The sequence below is a fragment of the Pseudopipra pipra genome, chromosome 6 (assembly GCF_036250125.1).
Source record: "Pseudopipra pipra isolate bDixPip1 chromosome 6, bDixPip1.hap1, whole genome shotgun sequence".
NCBI lineage: Eukaryota > Metazoa > Chordata > Aves > Passeriformes > Pipridae > Pseudopipra > Pseudopipra pipra.
In genome coordinates this window covers 20,678,627-20,700,824 of record NC_087554.1, presented here as the reverse complement: position 1 = coordinate 20,700,824, position 22,198 = coordinate 20,678,627, and the positions used below count along the sequence as shown (strand labels likewise).

At 39.4% G+C, this 22,198-nt stretch overlaps 2 protein-coding genes and 1 long non-coding RNA gene across 3 annotated transcripts; 1 reads left to right on the top strand and 2 right to left on the bottom strand.

Annotated features, from left to right (window-relative positions):
* Positions 1–2,311: 2,311 nt before the first annotated feature.
* Positions 2,312–6,884, bottom strand: LOC135415694 (uncharacterized). The gene is made up of 3 exons (XR_010431237.1): positions 6,537–6,884; positions 6,348–6,445; positions 2,312–2,967 (listed from the first exon to the last, which is right to left on the bottom strand). It is a non-coding gene; the product is annotated as an uncharacterized LOC135415694 (long non-coding RNA).
* Positions 6,885–6,911: 27 nt separating this feature from the next.
* On the top strand, positions 6,912–9,820 carry RAG2 (recombination activating 2). Its single transcript, XM_064657778.1, has 2 exons — positions 6,912–7,228; positions 7,347–9,820. Exon 2 carries the CDS (start codon positions 7,354–7,356, stop codon positions 8,959–8,961), a length of 1,608 nt encoding a protein of 535 aa, XP_064513848.1. The 5' UTR covers positions 6,912–7,228; positions 7,347–7,353; the 3' UTR covers positions 8,962–9,820.
* A 3,808-nt stretch (positions 9,821–13,628) lies between these two features.
* On the bottom strand, positions 13,629–20,178 carry RAG1 (recombination activating 1). The gene has a single exon (XM_064657777.1). The coding sequence runs from the start codon at positions 20,163–20,165 to the stop codon at positions 17,055–17,057; it is 3,111 nt and encodes a 1,036-aa protein (XP_064513847.1). The 5' UTR covers positions 20,166–20,178; the 3' UTR covers positions 13,629–17,054.
* Positions 20,179–22,198: the final 2,020 nt, after the last annotated feature.

Here is a 22,198-nt window from a genome sequence, read left to right as displayed (position 1 = left end):
TGGAAATTTACAGAATATTCTGAGTTGGAAGGGACCCACAAGGACCATCAAGTCCAACAAGAGCTGGATGGCCCATATAGGGGATTGAACCTGTGACCTTGTAGTTATTAGCACCAAGTTTTCACCAACTGAGCTAACCTCAATTCCTGCTCAAGAAAGACATAAAACATTTTCAGTCAGTCAGCAGAGGAAGCTTACCCTTTTTCCTGAAGACAGCCAACCGTTTCCTTCTTGTCTAGACATCTGCAAAGCTACAGTTGCAAAACAAAGCCCTCCCTGCCCTATTGTCCTGCCTTACTTTCCTCCCTCCTCCTCCCTGCTACCCACACCACCTGTGGGAGGCAGAGCTCCTGGAGTGAACCCAACAGCAGCAAGCTGTGCCCATGAGCAGGTGCAGGTCAACTGAACTAAGGGAACAAACTAAAAGTTTCAATTGCAAAGAAGAAAACCTTTCAGATGAGGTTCCTTCCAGCATCTCTCAATTCAATGTGATCTACAACAGCTAATCCCGTTAAAATCAACTGGATGTTTGCCATTGCATTCCGCAGGAGGCCTTAAGGGCACACACTTAATGCAACAGCAATTTGTGTGGATGGGAGCTGCATCTGCTTGCCTAAGTGCATTACTGAGCCTGAGAGCCAACCTCTGTGATGGACAAAAACATATGCTTCTCGTGCCCAGCTCATATGAGCTTTTACATCTAAGGGCTTTAATTGTAAGCAAGCACATTCATCCTGTTTGATTTCAGCGCTAATATATCAGTCCCACACCTGAGCAGAAGTTTTTTTAATGAATTTTCAATGGCTTCAAAAGCACTGCACCCTTTAAAGACCATCTAGAGGCCTATGGCAAGGGTAATATTTCCTCCAAACCGCAGTAGCCACTGTGCCCTGGAAGATGATCATCCTGGATTTGACAGTCAATGCACAGTTGGATTCAAATCAGCTATTTTAGATAAGACCTCCAAATAAAACCCTCTCCCTCACATCTTAAATACTGTTTACTGTTGCTTTTAGATGGGACAGAAAATTGAAGACTGTAGGATGCTGTACTCCCCATGCCCTTTTTCACAGGTTTCAGCCTGGGTGTCCTGGCTAAATATCCAGCATATTTGCATTCTGGCTGGCAAACCCTACACAAATGAGTAAGGCGGCCTTCTCTTTCCCTGCTGAGCTGGAATGCATTACTGCAAACCACAGGAAGCCACCTACATTCCAGCTCAGAGATGACTGTTTCACTGGTAGAAAATATGTTGAAAAGCCTAGAAATATCTCAATGCAATTTGGAATGATTTGAGATGAAGAAGATGCAAACTACATATTATTTTAAGAAATTAATTGTAGAAAATCAAGTGAAACAAAGCATTTCCATAACAGAGAGCAATCTGCTGAAAACATACTACCTATGTCAATGTTATTAAAATAGAATTTGGGAAGGAAAAGTTTATTTATTCATTTTCACATGGGTTCTCTGCCAGTTGAATTCGGGATACAAATCCAAGATGTTCTTGCTATGACCTGGACAGTTTTGAACATGGTTTTTCTAAGTACATTATTCTGAAGCTACTTGCTGCAGCTTTTATAAAGCACTTTGTCATTTACAGTTACAGAGACCAGCTTGGACAGACCATGTCCTCATCCAAAACTGACATGCTGTAACCAACAAATATTAATTTCTCCATCTTCTCAACCACAGTAATTGGAAAAAGAATTTCTAAAGATAAGGCATGTCAACTGGCAGAAAGAGAGTAAAATGAATGTAAAATATTAATGTGACACAATTTGGGGGTTGGATTTTTCACTTAAACATTTGTATCTTTTGTTTCCAGTACATCTTTGATCACAGACCCAAACAAGGGTCAGACTATATCAAACACTTAGATAAGAAGCTGTCAAGTATAATCTAGGCCCTACTGAAAATAAATGTGATCCAAATGCCTTTAAATTTGGGCAAAGTTCTTTAGCATTCAACTCTGCAGTACAGTCTCCTTTCACCTTTTTTCAGTAAAGAAGTAAAAAGCCTACATGGATGCTACAGAGCACAGTGCCTTAGCACTGCTGTATTTCAGATGAGAAACGTCACCACATCCTATCTGCATTACAGTTATTCAAACTCTCAAGACAATTTTCACAAACATTTGGTATGTTTGCTTTGCTGTACTAATCAAATTCCATTTCCTTCTATTTCTATTCTCACAGCAGTTTCAAATGGGAGTTGAGATATTTCTAAAATACTGTGCAGCAGATGTTGTAACTCAGGAGTGGGTGAAGTAAGGCCACGAAAACAAAAGCAGGGAGCTATGAAGAGTGAATTGTTTTCACAGTTTTTCTGTTTATTTGTTGTGCTATGTTATGCAAGCAGCTTATCCTGTGTGCCCCAGCACTGCTAGCTGTTGAAAGGACATGTTCCCAGAGGACTTCACAGAGTCTAATTACTTTTTGTTGGAGAAAAGCATTGTGAAACTGATGAAAAATGCCACAGAAGGGTGCAAAGTTTTATTAGTCTTTTAAGGTCTGATCAGAAGGCCACTGAAGTAGAAAAAAAAAGACATTTCTAATTACTTTAGTGGACTTCAAGTTGGACTTTCAGTCAGCCCTCACTCACTGAATTGCATGCATTTGTCATTTACTTTGCTCTGTTTCAATGTCATTGCTTACTCGGGGCAGAGCACTCCTGGGGAAAGAAGCAATATGCCAATCAGCAAGAGTTGTTTTCTTTTACTAGCTATAAAAATTATTTTTTCTTTTAACTCAAAATTTACTTTAAATTACGTTTTAAAATAGGACTGAAATATTCCGAAAAAGATCAGGAGGTTGACAGGTTTAGCAGTACAAAAAATTAAACCCTAAAGAAGTGTATGCTGCGGACATTTACAATCTAACTGAGAGACATCTTCTGTCACTCTAATCTTGTTCTACTGCAAAGAGTTAAAGCTTCTGGAGGCTGGTGGGTTTCTTGTTGTGCCATCTAAAGACAAGAGAGGAAAGAAAAAAAAACAGTCACAGCCTGTTAGCCACAGCAGATCAAGTTCTCAGGAGCATATCTGCAAATTAAGCAGATAGATTCCCCTCCATCAGGCTGTCTCTCTTTGCCAAGAGCCCCCTGCGCTGTCAGAGAAGATTCCTCAAACTGCTCACATTTGAATCCCAATTACACAGAAAGATTTCGGAGGACGCAAAAAACCACTATCAGCCAGGTATGTCTAAATTACTGTTTTGCCCAAAGCAAACTTGGTTGATACACTCAGTATATGTCTGGAGAAATACTATATAAAAAAACTCCTTCCTTAAGATTGTTTATGGAGGACTTCAGAGCTCTCTGAGTGTCTGGATATGATTTTGATTGTAGAGAATTTGGAAATAGTACTTGCTTTTTAGGGGTATGCTTCTCCATTTTGAAAATGAAAAAGCAGATCAGTCAGAGAAAAAGAATACAATACTGCCAAATAAATTTAATCCTACCATAAATATTTGTGTTCATGTCAAATTAAAAATAATTGCAAACTAATGAATGTAATGGTCAGCAATGGGCATATACCAACTAAGACTCCACGCTATCCTGCAATCCATTCTCTCAGTGTCCAATCAGTACTGCTCAAATATCTTATCTTTATGTAAATGAAAAAAGGTTCTTTGGGTTTGCTACAGTTCATAAGGTCAACTCATTCATCATTCATTATTTGCCAGCATTCAAATTACCGTGAAATTATTAAAAATACGGTACTTTTAACGTTAAAAAATATGAGATGTCACACCAAACAGCAGCACTGATTATTCATTGTTCTCCTGATTAGAATGTTTTTGTTGCCTAATCAGGTAACAGGCAAAGCACATAGGTGAACAATTTCTACATGGAGCCAAAAAGGACAATAAGCTTGGGAGTGACTCGGTGCCTAAACGTTGTAATCTAGTGACATTTTATAAACCCTAGATTTATAGGACCTGGGACACAGAACCAATAGGAAACTTGCCTTCCATAGCAGAAGCTAGAAGACAAGGAAGAATATTCAAAGGTATATGAAATGTCACTTGATGTTCAGGTGACTGAATCCTAACCCTTGTTTCTAAAAGACATTCATCCTGTTCTCCATGAACACTTACTATAGTTTCTGAAATGATACACCACACAAAATTGTAACTATATCCATCTATTTCCATACTAAGCACATTTCAAATTACATTAGCTAGTGCTTTTAAAAAGCACCTTCTCTCTTCATTTGATCCTTCTGTAAATGTATCTGCCAATGAACCTACCTAAATCTGAATTCCTTGTAATGTCATCTTGCCATACAAACAACTATTACCCCAAAAAACCTGCTCAAAATACTGTTTGATTTTAAAATAAAATAGGGAAGAATATTAGTTTTCTTCTTTCTGTTAGCTTAGCTTTTAACTCGGGTCTCTACTGCTTCTCAAATACAGGCGTTACAATAGTAATGCTGAGATTCTCATATATTTGTATAATCCTTGCAGCTTTACCTTTTATAAAAACACCAAATATGATGAAGCATGACTCAAGTCACTATAACTGATAATTCCACCCTTCTCTATTTATTTATCTTCTTGTAGTGTCTTTTCCCCAGTAACTTGTGTTGCACCACAACAAAGGCATCTGTTTCCCTCTGCACTAACTCTAATGCTAATCCGACTCCACAGTGATACAGTTTTGAGCATAAAACCACCAAAAACACTTTAAACTCTGTGGTTATGAGGTTAGAGTTTTACCTTTTGGGTTCCCTGAAGCTGTCCAGGGTCAGACAAGCCCAAAGGAACCAATGGTATTGGAAGGTTAGAGGTGGAGGTCAGCATAGCCAAAGAGCAACCACATTGTGTTAACACACTGTAATTAGCATGAAAAAAACACAGAAAGCCAAAGCAACTCCAGCAAGTGCCTAAGAAGCCATGTCTGTCAAAAATCTCAGATAAATATTCTCTCTGTTACTGACTGAACTGCTCGCTTATGTAAAGTTCAAGAAATATTACAAGATGACAAGGAGGAAGTGTGTTTAAGTGTGTTTATTTACTTGTATCTATCAATCTCACTTTTTAATAATTTTCACTGATCTTAGACTTCAAATATAAACCAGCAATCAAATGTAGAACACTAGTGTTACAAAATAAAGAACACTAATTTGATCATAAAGAACACTAATTTTCTTAAGGCATCTTCAGTATGGAGGACATTTTACTTTTCTAAAGATCCTGTAAAACAAAGAAGTAACTAACCAACATGAAAGAAGAGACAAAGGACATCTAATCCACTAAACCCAATTTAGTGCAAGCTCCTCTGACACCATTTTTGAATCCTTGTAAGGAACAAGCAGCAGAGATTCCTGTTTAGCATATCACCTGAAGGTAAATAACCTGGCAAATCTTTCTTCATGCATAATAAGAACAAAACCTGCTGTGTGTACTGACATGCTCAGAACAGGGTTCACTAATTTAATTAACTTATAACTGAACTTACAGTGCAGTACTTCTGAAAAGGAATCTAAATGTAGAAAAAACTACTACCTTCAGGGAAGAGGCATTAGGACCGGCACAGTGAACAGAACTTGACCATAATCTTTGGATGATTCCACAACATCCAATTTTGTAAGACAGCTATTCCATGGATTGTTTTTCAAATGGACTCAGTAACAGCTATACCTACTCCATCTGTGTGCTCTGGCCTAAGCACATCTCACTTTTGAAAGCATTCCACTGCAGATCCATATTTTAGCACAGCAGTTTGCATACCAGTTTGCGGGCAGGCAGTGCAGGAATATGGTACAACATGGCAATTTGATGTAGTCGGTGTCATCAGTTCCCATGTTTTTACAGTGATTCTTCCTGTATGCAATGTTGTTCCCAATTCCCCGAGATCTGATGTCACATAACCAGAAGATACTGATCCTTCCTTAAAAAAGAAATCCTCTGTGTCTTGTTTTCGTTATTACAGCAAAATGAAAAGCAGGAACAAGGACAATATGAATCCTAAAGATTTCAAAACAAGGAATTACATTTTAAAATGTAGAAGGATTTAGGGTTTTTTCCTAATATTTAGTTCACGTCTTTAAATTTTGGGGATTTGGCAAAGGCTGGGACAGAGAACTTGGACATTTACTAAAAGGCATGTCTCTGCTGTCACCATAGGACAGTGTCAATGAATAGGCCAGTTATTTCCCTCCCTGGTGTCTGTGCTCTCCAAAGCTCTTTCAGTGTTATTACCCAGGCTGACTACATGAACTCTTTTAGGTTTTTGAACAAACAGGTTTATAAAAGATACCCCTTGAAACCTACTCGTGAAAGCATGAGCAAATAGTAAACGTGAAAGATAAAGAATTCGACCACACATCGAAAACATACCGCAAGGAGACTCGCAAGCCACCCAGATCTCTGAGTGGACTGTTCAGCACAAGTGTGATTCACCCTGGCACTAACAGCCTCTGCCGCTTCAGTGATACCTGCACGGTTAGAAACAGAGCGGGCATCGCTGCTTCTAAATGCATCCAACAAATCTTGACCTTTTTTTTTCCCCCTTGTAACCCTGCAAACCATGTAACTGAAGTTTGCATCGGCTGTGCACGCACTTCAGCCCACTGGCCACAGGGCACTGGGGCATGTTCCTGGCCAGGGACCTGGATGTGCAGGAGTCCCCCGATCTCCTGCCGCTCCGGGCGAGCCGGAGCCGCTCGGGACGCGGGATCGGGAGCGGCGCGGGCAGACGCAGCTCCCGCAGCCCCCGGGCACCCAGGGCGGGGATTCGCACCCCTTCCCCGGGCGGCTCAAGCGCGGTACCCCCGCCCGCCGCGGGACAACCAAGGGGCAGGAACCAGCCCGGCTTACAGCATCGCCGGGGCTGCTCCCTCCGCCCCCGGGCGCCCCGGAGCCGAATCCCGCCGCCAGCAGAGCGGCCCCGGCCCCGCGGCCACACTCACCCCGCCGGGCCCGATGCCCCACGCCCGGGCCGAGCCAGCTGGCGGCCGTGCAGCCCCGAGCCGAGCGGAGCGGCCCCGAGCCAGGCAGCCCAACGAGAACTACCGGCCCCAGCATCCCGCGGGGCCGCGTTCCCATGGGAGCGGCCGCGCCCGTCCCGGGAGGTCGCCCAAGCGTAGCGGTGGCGGCGCATCGGTGATCTCCGTGCCAAAAGGCCATAATTTGCAGAAAATCCCGCATAACTGGCACACAGCTCACGTTTGACTCATCTCTTGAGTCCCAGGAAAGGGTGTCTTTTCAGTTCTCAAAGTGTGAGCTGAAGCGCGATTTTAATACGATTTATTCAAGTACTGTTAAATAATTCTCATAAGGTATAATACATGTTTGATCTGTTTCTTTTGTTTTTTTGTTTTTTTTTTCTTTTCGAAGGCACAATATGGCCCAGTCGACAGATGAAATGTCACTGCAGATGCTATCAGCCGTCAGTAACTCATCCTTGCTTCAGCCAGGCTTCTCTCTCCTGAATTTCGATGGGCATGTTTTCTTTTTTGGGCAGAAAGGATGGCCAAAGAGATCCTGCCCCACTGGTGTTTTCCTCCTCGATATAAAGCAGAATGAGCTCAAAATGAAACCTGCCGCCTTCTCCAAAGACTCATGTTACCTTCCCCCTCTCCGCTACCCTGCTCTTTGCACACTCAGAAGCAATGCAAAGTCTGATGAGTACCAGTATATCATCCATGGTGGTAAAACACCTAACAATGACCTCTCTGATAAGATTTACTTTATAAGTCTGGTAAGCAAAAATAGCAAGAAAATGACATTCCAATGCATTGAGAAAGACCTGGGTGGAGATGTCCCTGAAGGTAGATATGGGCATACAATTAGTGTAGTTCATAGCCGGGGAAAAAGCATGAGTGCTATATTTGGAGGGAGGTCGTATACTCCTCTTGCACAAAGAACCACTGAAAAATGGAACAGCGTAGTTGACTGTTTGCCATCTGTGTTTCTTGTTGATTTTGAGTTTGGATGCTGTACATCATACATGCTTCCAGAGCTTCAAGATGGACTTTCTTTCCACGTTTCAATTGCCAGAGATGATACGATCTACATTTTGGGAGGCCATTCACTTCAAAATAACACCAGGTGCCCCAACCTGTACAAGCTAAAAGTTGATCTCCCACTGGGCAGCCCATCTGTGACCTGCACCATCTTGCCAGGGGGGATATCAGTGTCAAGTCCTATAGTGACTCAAATCAGTGATACTGAATTTGTCCTTGTCGGTGGCTACCACTCTGACAATGAGAAACGGTTGGTGTGTAACACCATAGTTCTGGAAGACAGTAAGATAAAGATTGTTGAAAGGGAGAGCCCAGAGTGGACACCAGATATTAAACACTGCAGAATATGGTTTGGCTGTGATATGGGCAAAGGGTCTGTATTGCTGGGCATTCCAGGGGCCAACAAACAGTTAATCTCAGATGCAAATTACTTCTACATTTTGAGATGCAAACGAGAAGAAGAGGATAAGGAAGAAGAATTGACAACACAAATTTGCAGTCAGACATCAAGCGAAGACCCTGGAGATTCCACTCCATTTGAAGATTCGGAGGAGTTTTGTTTTAGTGCTGAAGCCAGTAGCTTTGACATTGATGATACTGACACTTACAATGAGGATGATGAAGAAGATGAATCAGAAACGGGCTACTGGATCACCTGCTGTGCCAGTTGCAATATTGACATTAACTCCTGGGTCCCTTTCTATTCGACAGAACTCAACAAGCCTGCAATGATCCTGTGTTCCAGTGGGACTGGCCACTGGGTCCACGCGCAATGTATGGATCTCTCAGAGACCATGCTTCTACATCTCTCCGAAGCAAATATCAAGTACTTCTGCAACAAGCACATTGACCTTAATAAAGGGCTACAAACTCCCCCAAAGGTGGTGCACCTGAAAAAGCAACCCATGAAACCATTGCGCAAAAAGAAAACCATGAAGTTAACAACGTCCACAAAAAAGTCCTTTCTTCGGAGACTGTTTGAGTAGATTTACACTGCTGATTTGAATTCACCTGGGAGAAAAAGAAATCACAGTCAAAGACAGTAATGGTTGAAGCAGGGTGGGTTATTGGAGCTTGGAGAGATCTTGTTATTTCAATTATCGCAGTGTTTCTCTTACATTTCAAAGCTCATTAATTTATTCTGTCTCTTATGTGTATTTTTGTAATCTCCAGATGGGAACCCCTTCATAGAGGGAATTGTGCAAACACACAGTCAGAAACTGGTAGCTGTATGCTGTATTTTATGCTATAACTTACACCCCAGTAAATTTAATGCAACTGCTGGTAGGATGAGACATTATCCCATGTACTTAGTACTGTTAGCATCTGTCCATAAAGAACATTATGTTACCCATTTTACTTTTTTATCTTAGTAGTTCTAGAAATATTTCACCTAATTTATAGCTGCATTAGTCTAATTTTTTGTTGGTGTAATGAAATAAAATGAGACTAATTACTCTGGTCTTAAACAAAAGTAGTGGCATAAGTCCCTTGTGTCAGAAATAATGAAATATTCAGACACTGAAGGTCAGTTTTCTTCAGGGAACTCCATTATGGAAAGCTTAAATGTGGAGCATTTAATGCTGGATAATTAATTTTTTATTTTGAGAGGTATTGAATGATCAAATGTCAGTTTTGTCTACAGTTGAGGAATATCATCTCACAGTATAAATCAAATTTCTTTTTAAAGGTAGTGTGCTCATCAACTGCTTTGTGTTTGTATTTTAAAAAATCTAGTAACCTAATAAAGTTTTTAATAAAAATGACTGCATTTTTTCACCTACTCATGGGGAAATCAAACATTGTAAATCCCCAAGTTTACAAAAGGACAGCATGTATGCTTGGGAGAACTTGAAGCCTAATAAGGGGTCTAGCTTCACAGACACTCCATGCTGTGAACTCCCACCGACTTTAGAAGTAGTTCCTTCCTTTATCATTTACTCAGGTCCTACACTACCCATTTCCCTCTGCTTTCCCAGAGTAAACTCTGTAGAGTGTGAAAGCTTAGAAGTGCAAGCTGTAGCTGAAAGTGATCCTTTGGGCCAGTGGAGCATTGTGAGCGTAGAAACAAATGCTGTTGGCTGTTCAAAGCATGAGGAGAAGATTAAATTCAGATTGAAAAGGACATTGTCAAGGTTGAATAGCCCAAGAGTTTAATAAGTTTTTTTGTGGATTCTTTTATTGGCTATTTGTAAAGCCTCATCATTCTTGACTTTTATTTTTATTACTGCTCCAAACATCTTTTCAGAAAATCAATACCATCAGCTCAACATTTGTGAGCCAACAATAATAGCACAGTATTCACAGTCCAACTCTCATGCTGGATCCCTGAATAAAAAAGAAAAACAGGAGCAGCAGCAGCTGTCAGGTATTTGATCACTATGTGCAGACCCTGAGCAGCCACTCCTTTACAAAGCAGCCTGTGTAGCACAGTGTTCCTATCAACGCGGATGTATATCCACAGTACTCCCCTTAAAACCTTACCAACTCCAGTCAACAGCAAAGAAAAGTAAAGGGCAACTGTACAAAATTTCCATTTCCAACCTTTTCATGTGCTGAGGAAGGTGATAATTGGGTTGAGTTTGTAAATGGGAAGTGTATCACCCTGATTCCCTTCTCAACATTTTGATATGAGTATTAATTCATAGATTTCAATGCCAACTTCCCATTTCCTTTGTCATGCTACTTTACATAAGCTCAGAGTATATCGTGCTATATGTTTTTCCAAGGAGGAAATTAACATCATGCCCATGTAAAGTCCCTTCAAACCAGTGATGTTTGGCAACATCCCCTTTTGTAGGTTAGTCAGAGGTGTTAGTGAGCTGAATTGTCATGCATGTTCATCATAGACTTATTTACATCAACAAAACAAAAAAAATCCACATCATCACAACACCAACAAGGAGTGACAATATACTCCCACAACAAAACTCCACCCCTTATCACTTTGCCATTTTACAGTAACAGGACTCCTCACAGTTATTGAACTCCTGGGCAATATCCAGTCTGAGTTTTTGCCTGTTATTTCTCCCAGTTACTGTCATTACCTCAAATTCCACAGCCAGCATATTGTGTGACAAATTTGTCTGCTAGTGCAGACGAAAGGATGGAAACATTCTCTTGAGGTAAAGTTTGACACTGCCTTAGCAGAAGTGACATTCAGCCTGAGATAAAGCCTGGTGACTCGGGCACTGGTGTTGTGGTTGAAGTGTGTTGGGAGCTACTCTGAATTTCCGGAACTGCCTCGTGCAGCTTCAGTGACTCCTTGAGCCCCTGGGAGCTGAGAGCAGGTACACTCAGCATGTGGCAAGCACAAGCACACATTGCAGCCCCTTTCAGTTGTTACCTGAGTTATTGTTCTTTACTTTAACACTGTGGCTATGAAAGAACAACTCTCACTCAGACCTTATGTTGTACCTGATTGGGCCCATAACATTAGTGTATTATATATTTGAGCTGTGCTTTCTTAAAATGTGTGGTTTATTTGAGTAGGAGGGAGAAATTGCTTGGCTAAACCATGTCCCAGCCTCACAGTGAAGGGCTGTACAAACAGCATTAAATCACAGCTCAGAGACTGTAGTTACTGCAGAAAGAGGAAGTTGTAAGTAAAATATAAAACACTTGAAAGCACTCGAACATAAAGAGATATATGAACTTCAGCCTGTAAAGAAGACATAGCATTCAAGACTGCAGAAAGTACTTAATTTACTGAGTCATGTACTTTAAAAGCATTCATTGTCTTCAAAACCAGCTAATCAATACAAGATGTTTCTTGCTCAGGCAGGTTAGAATTAGCAGATAAAATGAAGTAGATTTGAGTGCAGAAATAAATCTCTATTGTATCTGCAATCTCTATTGTAACTGACCTGTGTGTTTTGTAACCACAATATACAGCATCATGGTTCCCAGATAGATTTTAGTAATACTGTACTGCTATTATCAGCTTTTTTGAGAATAATATATGGATTTTACTGGTATTGAAAGGTGCTTGGACCTTGAAGTACCTGATTAATGTAAAGCAAAGGCACAGCACAAACTTTAGTGGTAGCACTAAAGCATGTGTCGTAGTTCAGAGTGACTCATTGTACCAATAGACCATTGGAATGAGTGGAAATAATGCAACTGGGAGCCTAAAGCAAAAGGAAAATATTGAATGCGGATTGAAATGGAATCTCTAAAGTTATTTACTCCTAGACCCTATGTATTAAAGACAAAAGGATTGCCTTACTTCTTTTTTTTTTAATGATTGGTGGCTATACCTCCCTCCATATTTGATTTCCTATTCTATTCCGTTTCAAACAAGACTGAACTTTTGGCAAAGCCTTGAGCCTCTGAAAATCAAACTCCAATTGTTGTCTCTACTTTGAAAACTGTGACACCAGAGCCCATTTTTAATTGAAATAAGCAAGGCAATAACCTTATAAACTTTCTGGTTTCTATACGCATATCCATATCCATATACATACACAGGAAAAACAGGGCACTGGCCACTGCCACAGATGTGCAGATATTTCCTTGTCCACTTGCTCAGAGTGCCCATCTCCAGAGGAAGAGCTGGGCATTGAAAACACACCTCTTGACCTCTCTCCTGATGCTGCTAGAAAAGGTGCTAAATAAATCCTTCCTAATATGTCTTTTTGGATCATGAACAATATTAAGCTGGATGCAAAAGTAGAAAAGCTCCCTAAACACTTAAGGAAACAGAGTTGCAGCTGGTCAGCAGTTGGAAAATTATACCATATTCAGTCCTCTAAAACAGTACTCTGAAGAAGAGCAGGGACAGGCCTCATTATTCTTCATCTGATCCCAATAGGAACACATGGAAAGGAAAATTCAGTCAGTTATTACAGATTTAGGAGTAACGGAGTTAAATCATTACCAGAAAACTCTCTCAGGCTTGTTTTTTTTTTTGTTTTATATGAGTTCTGGTTTTTTCCATCCAACATTCTTTTTATTTGAGGTCAGATGAAAAAAATATGTTGGTGGTATAAAGTGCAGATATGAGATGTCTAATTATCTGATTACACAAGGAAATCAGGTAGCTTAATTTGCTCATCATTAGTTCCATCCAAACCAGTTTGTTTACATAAATCTTTTAACCCAGAAATATCATTGTAAGGAAGAAAGAAAGATTTTTCTGAAGTAGAATAAAGGTTAACTTCAAATAATGAACTGAAAGATAGATTGGAACCAATCTTTACAGTTCGGTCTCTGACAAGGAGTCAAAATTTGATGCAAAGGATGCACAGAAACCAGTAAAGAGACTTAATGTTTCATCATGTAGATAACAGTGCAAGGCTGATTTTAGATAAAATCTGGGATGGTATTTTTAAATGAAGAAAAAGCCATTTACAGACTAAATAAAACTGGGTTTATATCAGTTTATTTTTCTGTCACACAGTTGCCTGTGAGGAAGGGTGCTGAAAGTACTGCTGAGACTCACAGAGGAATCTTCATTTGTGTTAATTTAGTGAATTCCAGAACAGGGCTGGAATAACAGCTGCCTCTGGGTATTAGAACAGCCTAACTATGAAAAACATCCAGAATTTGAACGAAAAGTAACTCTAGTACCATGAAATTATGTGCATCATTGAAAAACTGTTAAGAAATCAGAAGTCAGAAGCGTAAATATTTATAAGACCTTTATTTTAAACTGAATTAGGAAATTAATTAGGAAACTGTAATACATTAAGAAAAAGTAAAATTATGGAACCATCAGTGAGACAAAACAAAGAACTCAATGTAATCAGAAATTAGGATGCTGTAAATATCTAGAGTTTGTTTCTGAACTACCTGACTAAAAGTCAAAGTTGATTTGCTTTAAGGCAATAGAATTATTCCTGTGAGAAAAAAAATATGATACAAAGATCATGGCTTCTCACATAGTTCGCATCATTTCATAACATGACAATTCACAATACAAAGCCCTCGAATAAAACAAAACAAGAAACATAATGTGATTGTATAAAAACTACAGCCAATACAATTTCATAACAAGACGGTAATTATTTACCATGAATTACTGAAGGATTTGTACCAATTATTAATGTAAAAAAGAAAATGTGGAAGTTTGAAAGAATACCATGAATAGAAGTGTCTCCATATTTCTAAAGCCTCTTCAAAATCAGAAAGCTTAACAATAGGCTGCATAACCAAATGATGCACCTGTCTGCAGTCAGGATTTGTTTGCCCTCCGATGCATGGTTCAGTGCATGCAGCATTGTTATTTTAGCTCTGTTTACAAAAGCTTGTACTTGAAGGTACCTACCCTTTCAGTACTGTTTGTTCTAATGAGCTCAAAATTCTCAACTGATTTACAGAAGATGTCAACAATGGGGAAATAGAAGATTAAACTAGACTCAAATCTAAAAAAAACAGAAAAGAAAAAAAAATAGTAGTACTTCTCTGTGTCAGCTATCCTGCCCAGAGCTGGTAGAATGTGAAATGTGTCTTTATGGCTTAATAATATTTCACAAAAGAATACTTTCACGTCCCACTGCATTTCTCTATCCCCATCCAGGTTTTGTTCAGTCTGATGAGTTACCCCAGGATATAAGGCTTGTCTTAAGAAATCATACATGTAAGGATAAAACTTACTCAACCCTTTTGAAGATAGTGAGACAAATCACTTGCTGTTACATCAGCAGCCTGTTAAATTGAGTTTGGAATTTGAAAATGTTAACAGAGTCACTGAAATTACATGTGCAAAATTAACAAAGTCTGGTCTGTCATTCCACAATACATATTCATTGTAATGGACAAGTTTGGATTACATGGGGGTGAAATTCATTCTTATGCAAAAGGCAACAAAAATTATATACACCACTTAAATGGAGTGAAAATCACCATGAAATGAGTTGAGATTGTTAAACAAACCCCTAATTTATTCAAGCAAAGTCAAGGATAAAACATAAGGTAATACAGTTGTCCCAAATACACATAAAGAGAAAAAAGAAAAGTGTGCAACTATCTGTATAATGAAATATATGTTGACCAAAAATGAAAACTGTATCTGCATTTACTGCTAAAAGATTTTCTTTCTTCTTCATATTTATACTCCATGGGAAACAGATGTATTTGTGATCTACATTTATTGGTAAAGAATGATACTTACGTAAAACTAGTTGTTGTGCTATATGAGAAATATTTGTTTTCAAAGAAATTTAAAAAAAAATTAATCTAGAAATGAACAGTCAGTAAGCACAGATATACAGATATACAGGGTACACCCTACAAAAGATGTTGTAGTCCTTATGACTGCTAAGAAAAAAGGCATTATTTCCAACTGCAAGTTTTGACATTGTGTTTCGAAATGCAGGTTTGACATTTATACTATGTTTAAAGAAACCATGTTAAACCAAAATCCTAAATTACAGAATACTTGTAAAATATTATTTTAATTAATAAAAACCAAAAGAAAGGCATAATTAGAATAACACTAATATTTGTATTAATTACTAACACTTAACTCTATTTTTCATTGTCCATAAATGGTAAATGCCTGACCCTCAAAGAAACTTCACTATGAAACAAACCTCAGACCATTAATTCTTTTAAGTTTGTTGTTCACTTACACTCAGAAACCAACTTCTGCCACATCAAAATAAATAAAAAAAAAGGTAGATTCTTTTAGATCCACACTTTGATTGTTTCCGCATTAATCTTTTTTCAGAAATATTACTCCAATCAGAGTAATATCTTAGCTACAGATGCAAATCTGAAAGGCCAGATGATTTTGGGGCATCTGAGGTACTTGAGTATGTGTAATGAATATGTAATTGAATTAAAGTCATATAATTTTATTATATGAATATACTAAATATCACTTCAGAGAGATAAATACCAACTAAACACTGAGTAATAGTGTAAAATATGTTATGCAGAAATTTCAAGACAGTTCATTACTTTTTAACTAGTCATGACTGCAACTATCTTTGAGGTAAATAGATATAATTCCACTTTCACATATTTGTAAAATGAGGCTGTGAGTGTGTTATATCCCAGGTGTGAAAAAGCTCCGTGTCAGATACAGTTGGAGTACATCAGCAGCAGTCAGTGAAATATCCTACTGTCATCTATCTTATCAAAGTAATAAACATCTTCTGACAAATGGGACTGCTGTGACTAAAGTCGCTTGGTGAAACTGTGGGCCTGCTGGTATTAATGATGATTTACTGGTGACTTCAGTGAGGCCAAGAATTCATTCAATAAAACTATACTAATACAAATTGTACTATATACTGAAGTAACCATAGAAATCTAAAATGCTCATGAAGCAGTAAGCTACACGGCAGAGCTTGAATGTGCTTTGTATAATGAGATAACCACAAGGCACTGTAAATCCTGACTTAGGAGAAGAAGTTTGCATTTTAGAGTAAAGAGGTTATGATAAAAATATATTTTAAAAACTTCAGCTACCTTTCCTATATCTTTATATAGTAAATTAGCATGGTGATATCACCATCTGCTCCTAAGCAGTACTACAATATATATGTTAAATAATATTTTTAGAATATGTGAGATCAAAGTTTGCATCTTTAGTCAGTATTTTATACAAAAATCACTGAACTTTATGCCAAATCAATTATCCAAGTGTCTTACTGATGAATCCTTACTTATAAAAACCCAAGAACCATCAATAAAATAATCAAACCCTCTTGAAAAGTAAATAGCAAAATAGTTCTAAAAAGTAAAACAGAACAAACAGCCATGCTCCCTTTTTCAGCAACTGTCTTAACTCTCCAGAATCGTATTCCTTCCAAAATAATACTCTCTATAAAACCTTGTTTACTTTGATTTTATCACTTAGAAACAACACTCCAAGACCAAAACAAAACAGAGACCCTTCTTTGCAATTTGTTTCTGCTTTCATGTCATTTAACAACTAGTAAATGCACCAGTGCATTGTGTCTTGGAAACTCCCAACAGGCATGGCGTTTATTAAACTCCTCTCAGCACCTTTGATAGGGAGCGTAAAAATGATCATTTCAGACTCCCTGTACCTCTGCAGATCTGAAAAAGAATCTGCTTCCTTGCAGAAAGACATCTTTACAAACCCAACACCAAAGGTGGTTTACATTTAGAGTACTGCTGAATCATTTTTTCCCAAGACCTCCACTGGCAAGGAGTCACCTAAACTATCCTCTGAATCAATGGTGAAGCTCTGGCTTTTTAATGTTTTATGAGCATTCATGAACTTCTGGAGGTACTTAGAGGTATATAGCCAGTGATGCTTCAAGACATCCTCCATCTCATAGAATTTGGACTGCCTGGCATTCATTTTTCGGAACCTCCTAAACAGTTTGTTTCCAGACTCATTTCCTTCACTTGCCCAGGCCCCTATGGATCCATCTCTTTCAATGATTTCAGGAACATGAGCAAGTGTTTTGTGGAAATAATTTGTAATCTTGCCTTCATATCTGTACTTGAACTTTGTAGATAAGAGCTCAGCAAAACGCTGTGAATTGTAGCTATACTGGCACAGCAGTTCTGGGCACTCCTTGGCAGGGCATGAGGATCGCCACACTGGCTTCATCTTCAGGTAGAGGTCCATTAGTTCTTTTAGGGCTTCATGCCTTTCCTCACACTTTATTAATTCACATACTGCCTCTACTGCCTCTTTGGACATGAGCTTTCTAGCAAAATTTCCACTCATCTTCATCATAGGCTTCAAGTTCATCTTCTTCCTGAGGTGTTTGTCAAGAGTCAACTGCCACCTCTTCCTCTCCTCTTTAGACACATCAGGATTCTTGTAAAGTTCACCAATCTCCATCTGGAAAATCCTGTAGAATTCTGTTGCATTGCCAATGTCACAGTGCAATGCATCTATGGAGGGAACGGTCTCAATAAAAGGTTTGGCTGAAACACCTTTCACTCTGTCACGGAGCTCATCAACAGATTCGTGATATGGGTTGGACCTCCATATTTCATATCGCTCCAGATTTTCAGCATGGCTCCTGGTTATGGAGTGGAAGACCAAATTCTGGGATGCCTCCAAGCGGGTTGCATCACACAGGGTACAAATGTAAGTGGAACCTGAGGCCTCCAGCCCTTCCACTTCCCGCACAAGTTTCTCATCATATCCTGTACCCCTAAAGACAAATCTGAATGTTCTCAGGATGCCTCCCATTTCAAGCAGCAGTTCACTGTTTTTCATAGCCTCTCTTTCTGCTATGAGGGGGCTCAGGATTGCCGTTAGAGTTTCATGATCTGATTCGTCAGCCAGCATAAGGCACAAGGGCTTGCAACACAACTCTGAATTTGGCTTTACTTCCTCAAAGATCCTCTTGCTTTCATTCCCATGTGCTATAGCAATGTTCATAACTGTGAAAGAAAAGCGAACAGCCTTCTCTGGGACAGCAGGCCCGCCTCCATGCTTCTCACTGACATCTCCCATTCCATCACAGGACTCTTTTATTACCACAGTGAAGGGACCATTCAAATAGTCGTCCAGATATTTTGCTTTCATGCCTTCCAAGATCTCCTCCTCCATGTCCTTTAGGGCACAAACCAAGGCTGCATCATATCGAAATCTCTTTGCAATTGTGTCTACTGGGTAGTCATCAACTGAGAGTGGCAATCCTGATAGACCGTCTATAATTCCTACCTCTGTATTAGTGGATACATTTTTCAAGGGAGGTTTCCATTCAAATGGGTGATAACCTGGTAGGAGGGCTTTCTCAGCAGTGCGAAGAGCATGCAAGGGCTGGAAGATCTGCCTCCCAGTGACAGCTTTTACAGTTCTATACATTTTATGGTACTGGCTACAGCTGAGAAATGTGTTGACTCGGATTGCCAGACAGACAGCAGGATGAAGTCCAGATCCCCTCCCTTGCATTATAGCCTCCAATTCATCTGCTTGTCTGTGTTCATTTTTTGCTCTTAAAGCTAGAAGGAACAAAGTCATGCATACAGCCTTTATATCACCACCCTCTTCTTTCTCAGCAAAAGCCTTGACTTGACGTTTCAGTTCCCTCAGACGATGTTTCTGAGCTCTCCTTGTCAAAGATAGGAGATGCTGCCGTGGTCGGCCACCTTTATTTATGTAGCTATAGAGCTCTCTATCTTTCATCTCCTTGTGGTTGGAGAGGTGTTGGCCATATTTTCCATGCAAAATCTCTTCATCACATTCCTTTACAGGGCATCTTATACCCAGGCTATCAAGGATGTTCAGGAAGGATTTCACTGGGGTTACCAGATCAGTAGGGAAGCAAGGATACCAGCAGGAGGGGCAATAGCTGCCCATAACCTTGATACATTTAAGGATGCAAGTTCTGCAAAACAAGTGTCTGCATGTTGTTTCCACTGGATCTGCCAAAATATGCTCACAAATCTGGCAAGAAATTGATTTAATGAAATCTACTGGGTAATCAACTGCAAGCAGCTTGGTGCTGAGATGTATATTCTTGCAATTGACAATCTCTTTCATTAAATTTTGGTTGTTTATCTGTGCCTGGTTCTTTATGCCTCTGTTTAGTCGAGCACGTTCCACAATGGTCTTCACACGTTTGCCTTGTTGTACACTTGATGGCTGGCTTTTTCTCTTGACCCCTCGACTGGTAGTATGGCATACATCACAGTTTGGGGAGTGAGGTTGCCACTCCATCGTGCTGTTCCTAGGAAAATATACTTCACATAGGGTATTACTGTATTTTCTATGGATAATACTCCAACAGTTGTGACAAAACCGAGTGGGATGGATAGTATCAACATCCCCTCGCACATCAATCTTGAAAACCTTAGCAATAAGATCTGGCCAAGAGGTTGCTTTTTTTTCTTTCTTTCTCAGAAGACACAGAGTTTCATCATCCACCGGCCCATGCACTGGATGAGTTCTCTTGTAGCAATCAGTTTTAAATGAAACTCCACAGATGCGACAAAGTTGCTTCAGATTGTTCTGATGAGCTCTATTGTCTCGTGTTTTCATGTCATGGGCCTCTTTCTCAAGTGCCTGCCTATTGGTCATTAACTCCATCTTTTCTTCTCTTGACACTGCTTCATCTTTATGCAGTATGATTTCTTTGTTTGAAGAAGCAATCCCTTCTGCCTGATCTTTGTTTATGTGCTGCCTGTCATCAGAGGGCGTTTTTTCAGATGATCGCACTTTAAAGAGCTTGAATTTCCATTCAGAAAATTTTGCATATGGATGCTGAATTTCTTCAGGTAGACCCATTTGGGATGCTACTGACATCTCCAATCTGACAGAAACCAGATCACCTGAGAAATAGAAAGATGTAGGTTAGCTTATTTTCCAAATTAACAATAATGCTATGAGTTTTAATAGAACAGTTCTAATCACTTTACCTGAGAAATGCTTTGAAAGTGAGTTACTCATCCAAGACACCTACTGAACTGAGAGGCTCCAACAATGTTGACCATTCAATATCTCAGATAAGTACCCAGTTGCATTTTGACTTTGATCCTGATGCATTAAGTGTCTACTAGATCACCAGTCTGGTATAAATATCCAAATCTGCCCCCTTCCTTCTTATGCCTGACCGAACTTACAGTAAGTAAAGCTATTAAAGACAACAGAATTAAATTCTGAAAGTTGATGATTTTTTTTATGTGAAACTGAACTCCACTGGTGTCTGAAAGGTACAATATTGTCTGTCTCGTGCTGTATTATCTAAATCAGCAAGACCATTCCTCTCACACTACTTGTTCTGAATCTGGTCTGAAGTGTCTAATACACGCCATTCCACATGGGCAGCACATACTACTCAATCCCAGTGTAAACTTTATTAAGGCTCCAGTTTTGTAAGGTGCTTTAGCCTGTGCTTAATGAATGTGAGTAGCTCCATTAAAGCAGGAAGAGTGTATCATCTATTGCTGCAAAGCACTACAGTTCCCTGAACTCTAAAGGAGATATGGAAATGTATACTGGCTGCAATTTGATGTAGAGAAAATATTTATAGATTGTACACTACTCATCTGTTTAAGTACCCTGCTGAGAACTCTCTCTGTAAGGATTACTGGTACTGGAAAGCTGAAAATGTCTGTTTAAATTTGACCCCAATTTTAGCTTTCACAGAGGTGCAACCAAAAGTAGTATCAATGTGGTTTCCATGGAAATATGGTGTGTATAAAAGTAAATACCAGACTTTCACCTCAAACACTGAAACTTTTTGCTACTGCATCAGCCTCAGAAAATCAAATCATGTAGAAACAACAACAAGAGTAACTAACCTATTTTTCATTACCTGGCTGTGAAAAGTGCACAAAGTAAACCAACAGTATAGAGAAAATTCAATTATGTTTTCTGATTTATTTTGTTTTTACTGATCCAATTGGTGTAATAAAAATGAGGAAAACTGCATATTAAGACAGTGCACTATAACTAGAAATCACATGGGTATGGCTGTGGTTACTTTAACAGATTATATCATCACTTAGCAATCCACATAACTTGCTAGAAACCTTAGTTCAGTGTCTTTTCAGGAAACGTCCTTCATAAAGAAATACATCCAAGTCATGGTCCAAAGTGATGATGCCCAGGGTGTTTCTGAGATTATTTCATTTATAGCCTTTTGATAAAGCATCATTTCAGCACAGCCTTTCAGAGTCCATTGGGAAAGGGACTGCATGAATTAATTAAGTTCCACATCCAGAATGACATATCAGTATGCTTAGCTCTTTCCTGAAGAGCTGAGATTTACTTCAAAATCTTTCATTAGGCCTTGGCAACTAAAATTTAGGTCAGTTTTCTTCCCAGCTTCTCTTCATTCCATCCCACTGAGAACAAGCTGCCCATACGACTGCCCCCATCTGCACACATTGTTCCATCCAGCTGCCTGTGCTACTAAATATCTCTGTCTGCACTGCAGTCCCCTGCTGTCCACCACCAATCCAGCCCAGCAACATGCTTGCTTGTATTCTGCTGTTCGTAGTTCTGTGATGTGCAGCTGTGCAGAGATGTATTCAGAGCATTACTACTGCCTCACTGTCTTGGCTGCATCCTGTGACTGACTTGGTCAAATTTATCCACTGAGCAGCAACCCATTTGCCCCTGAATAGTTCTGTGTTCCTACCACTTGCAGAGTAATTGAATAGCTGGTTGCCCTAAACTGTTCACAGATCCTTTTATTCTACATAGCACCCTATGCAATTTTGTGTAATTTCACCATCCACAACAGCACCTTCAGAATCTCTTAAATCATCAGCAATTCCTCTTCTGGGTGATATCTAAGTCATCGTAAAGAAACAGCCAGCACATTTAGAGCA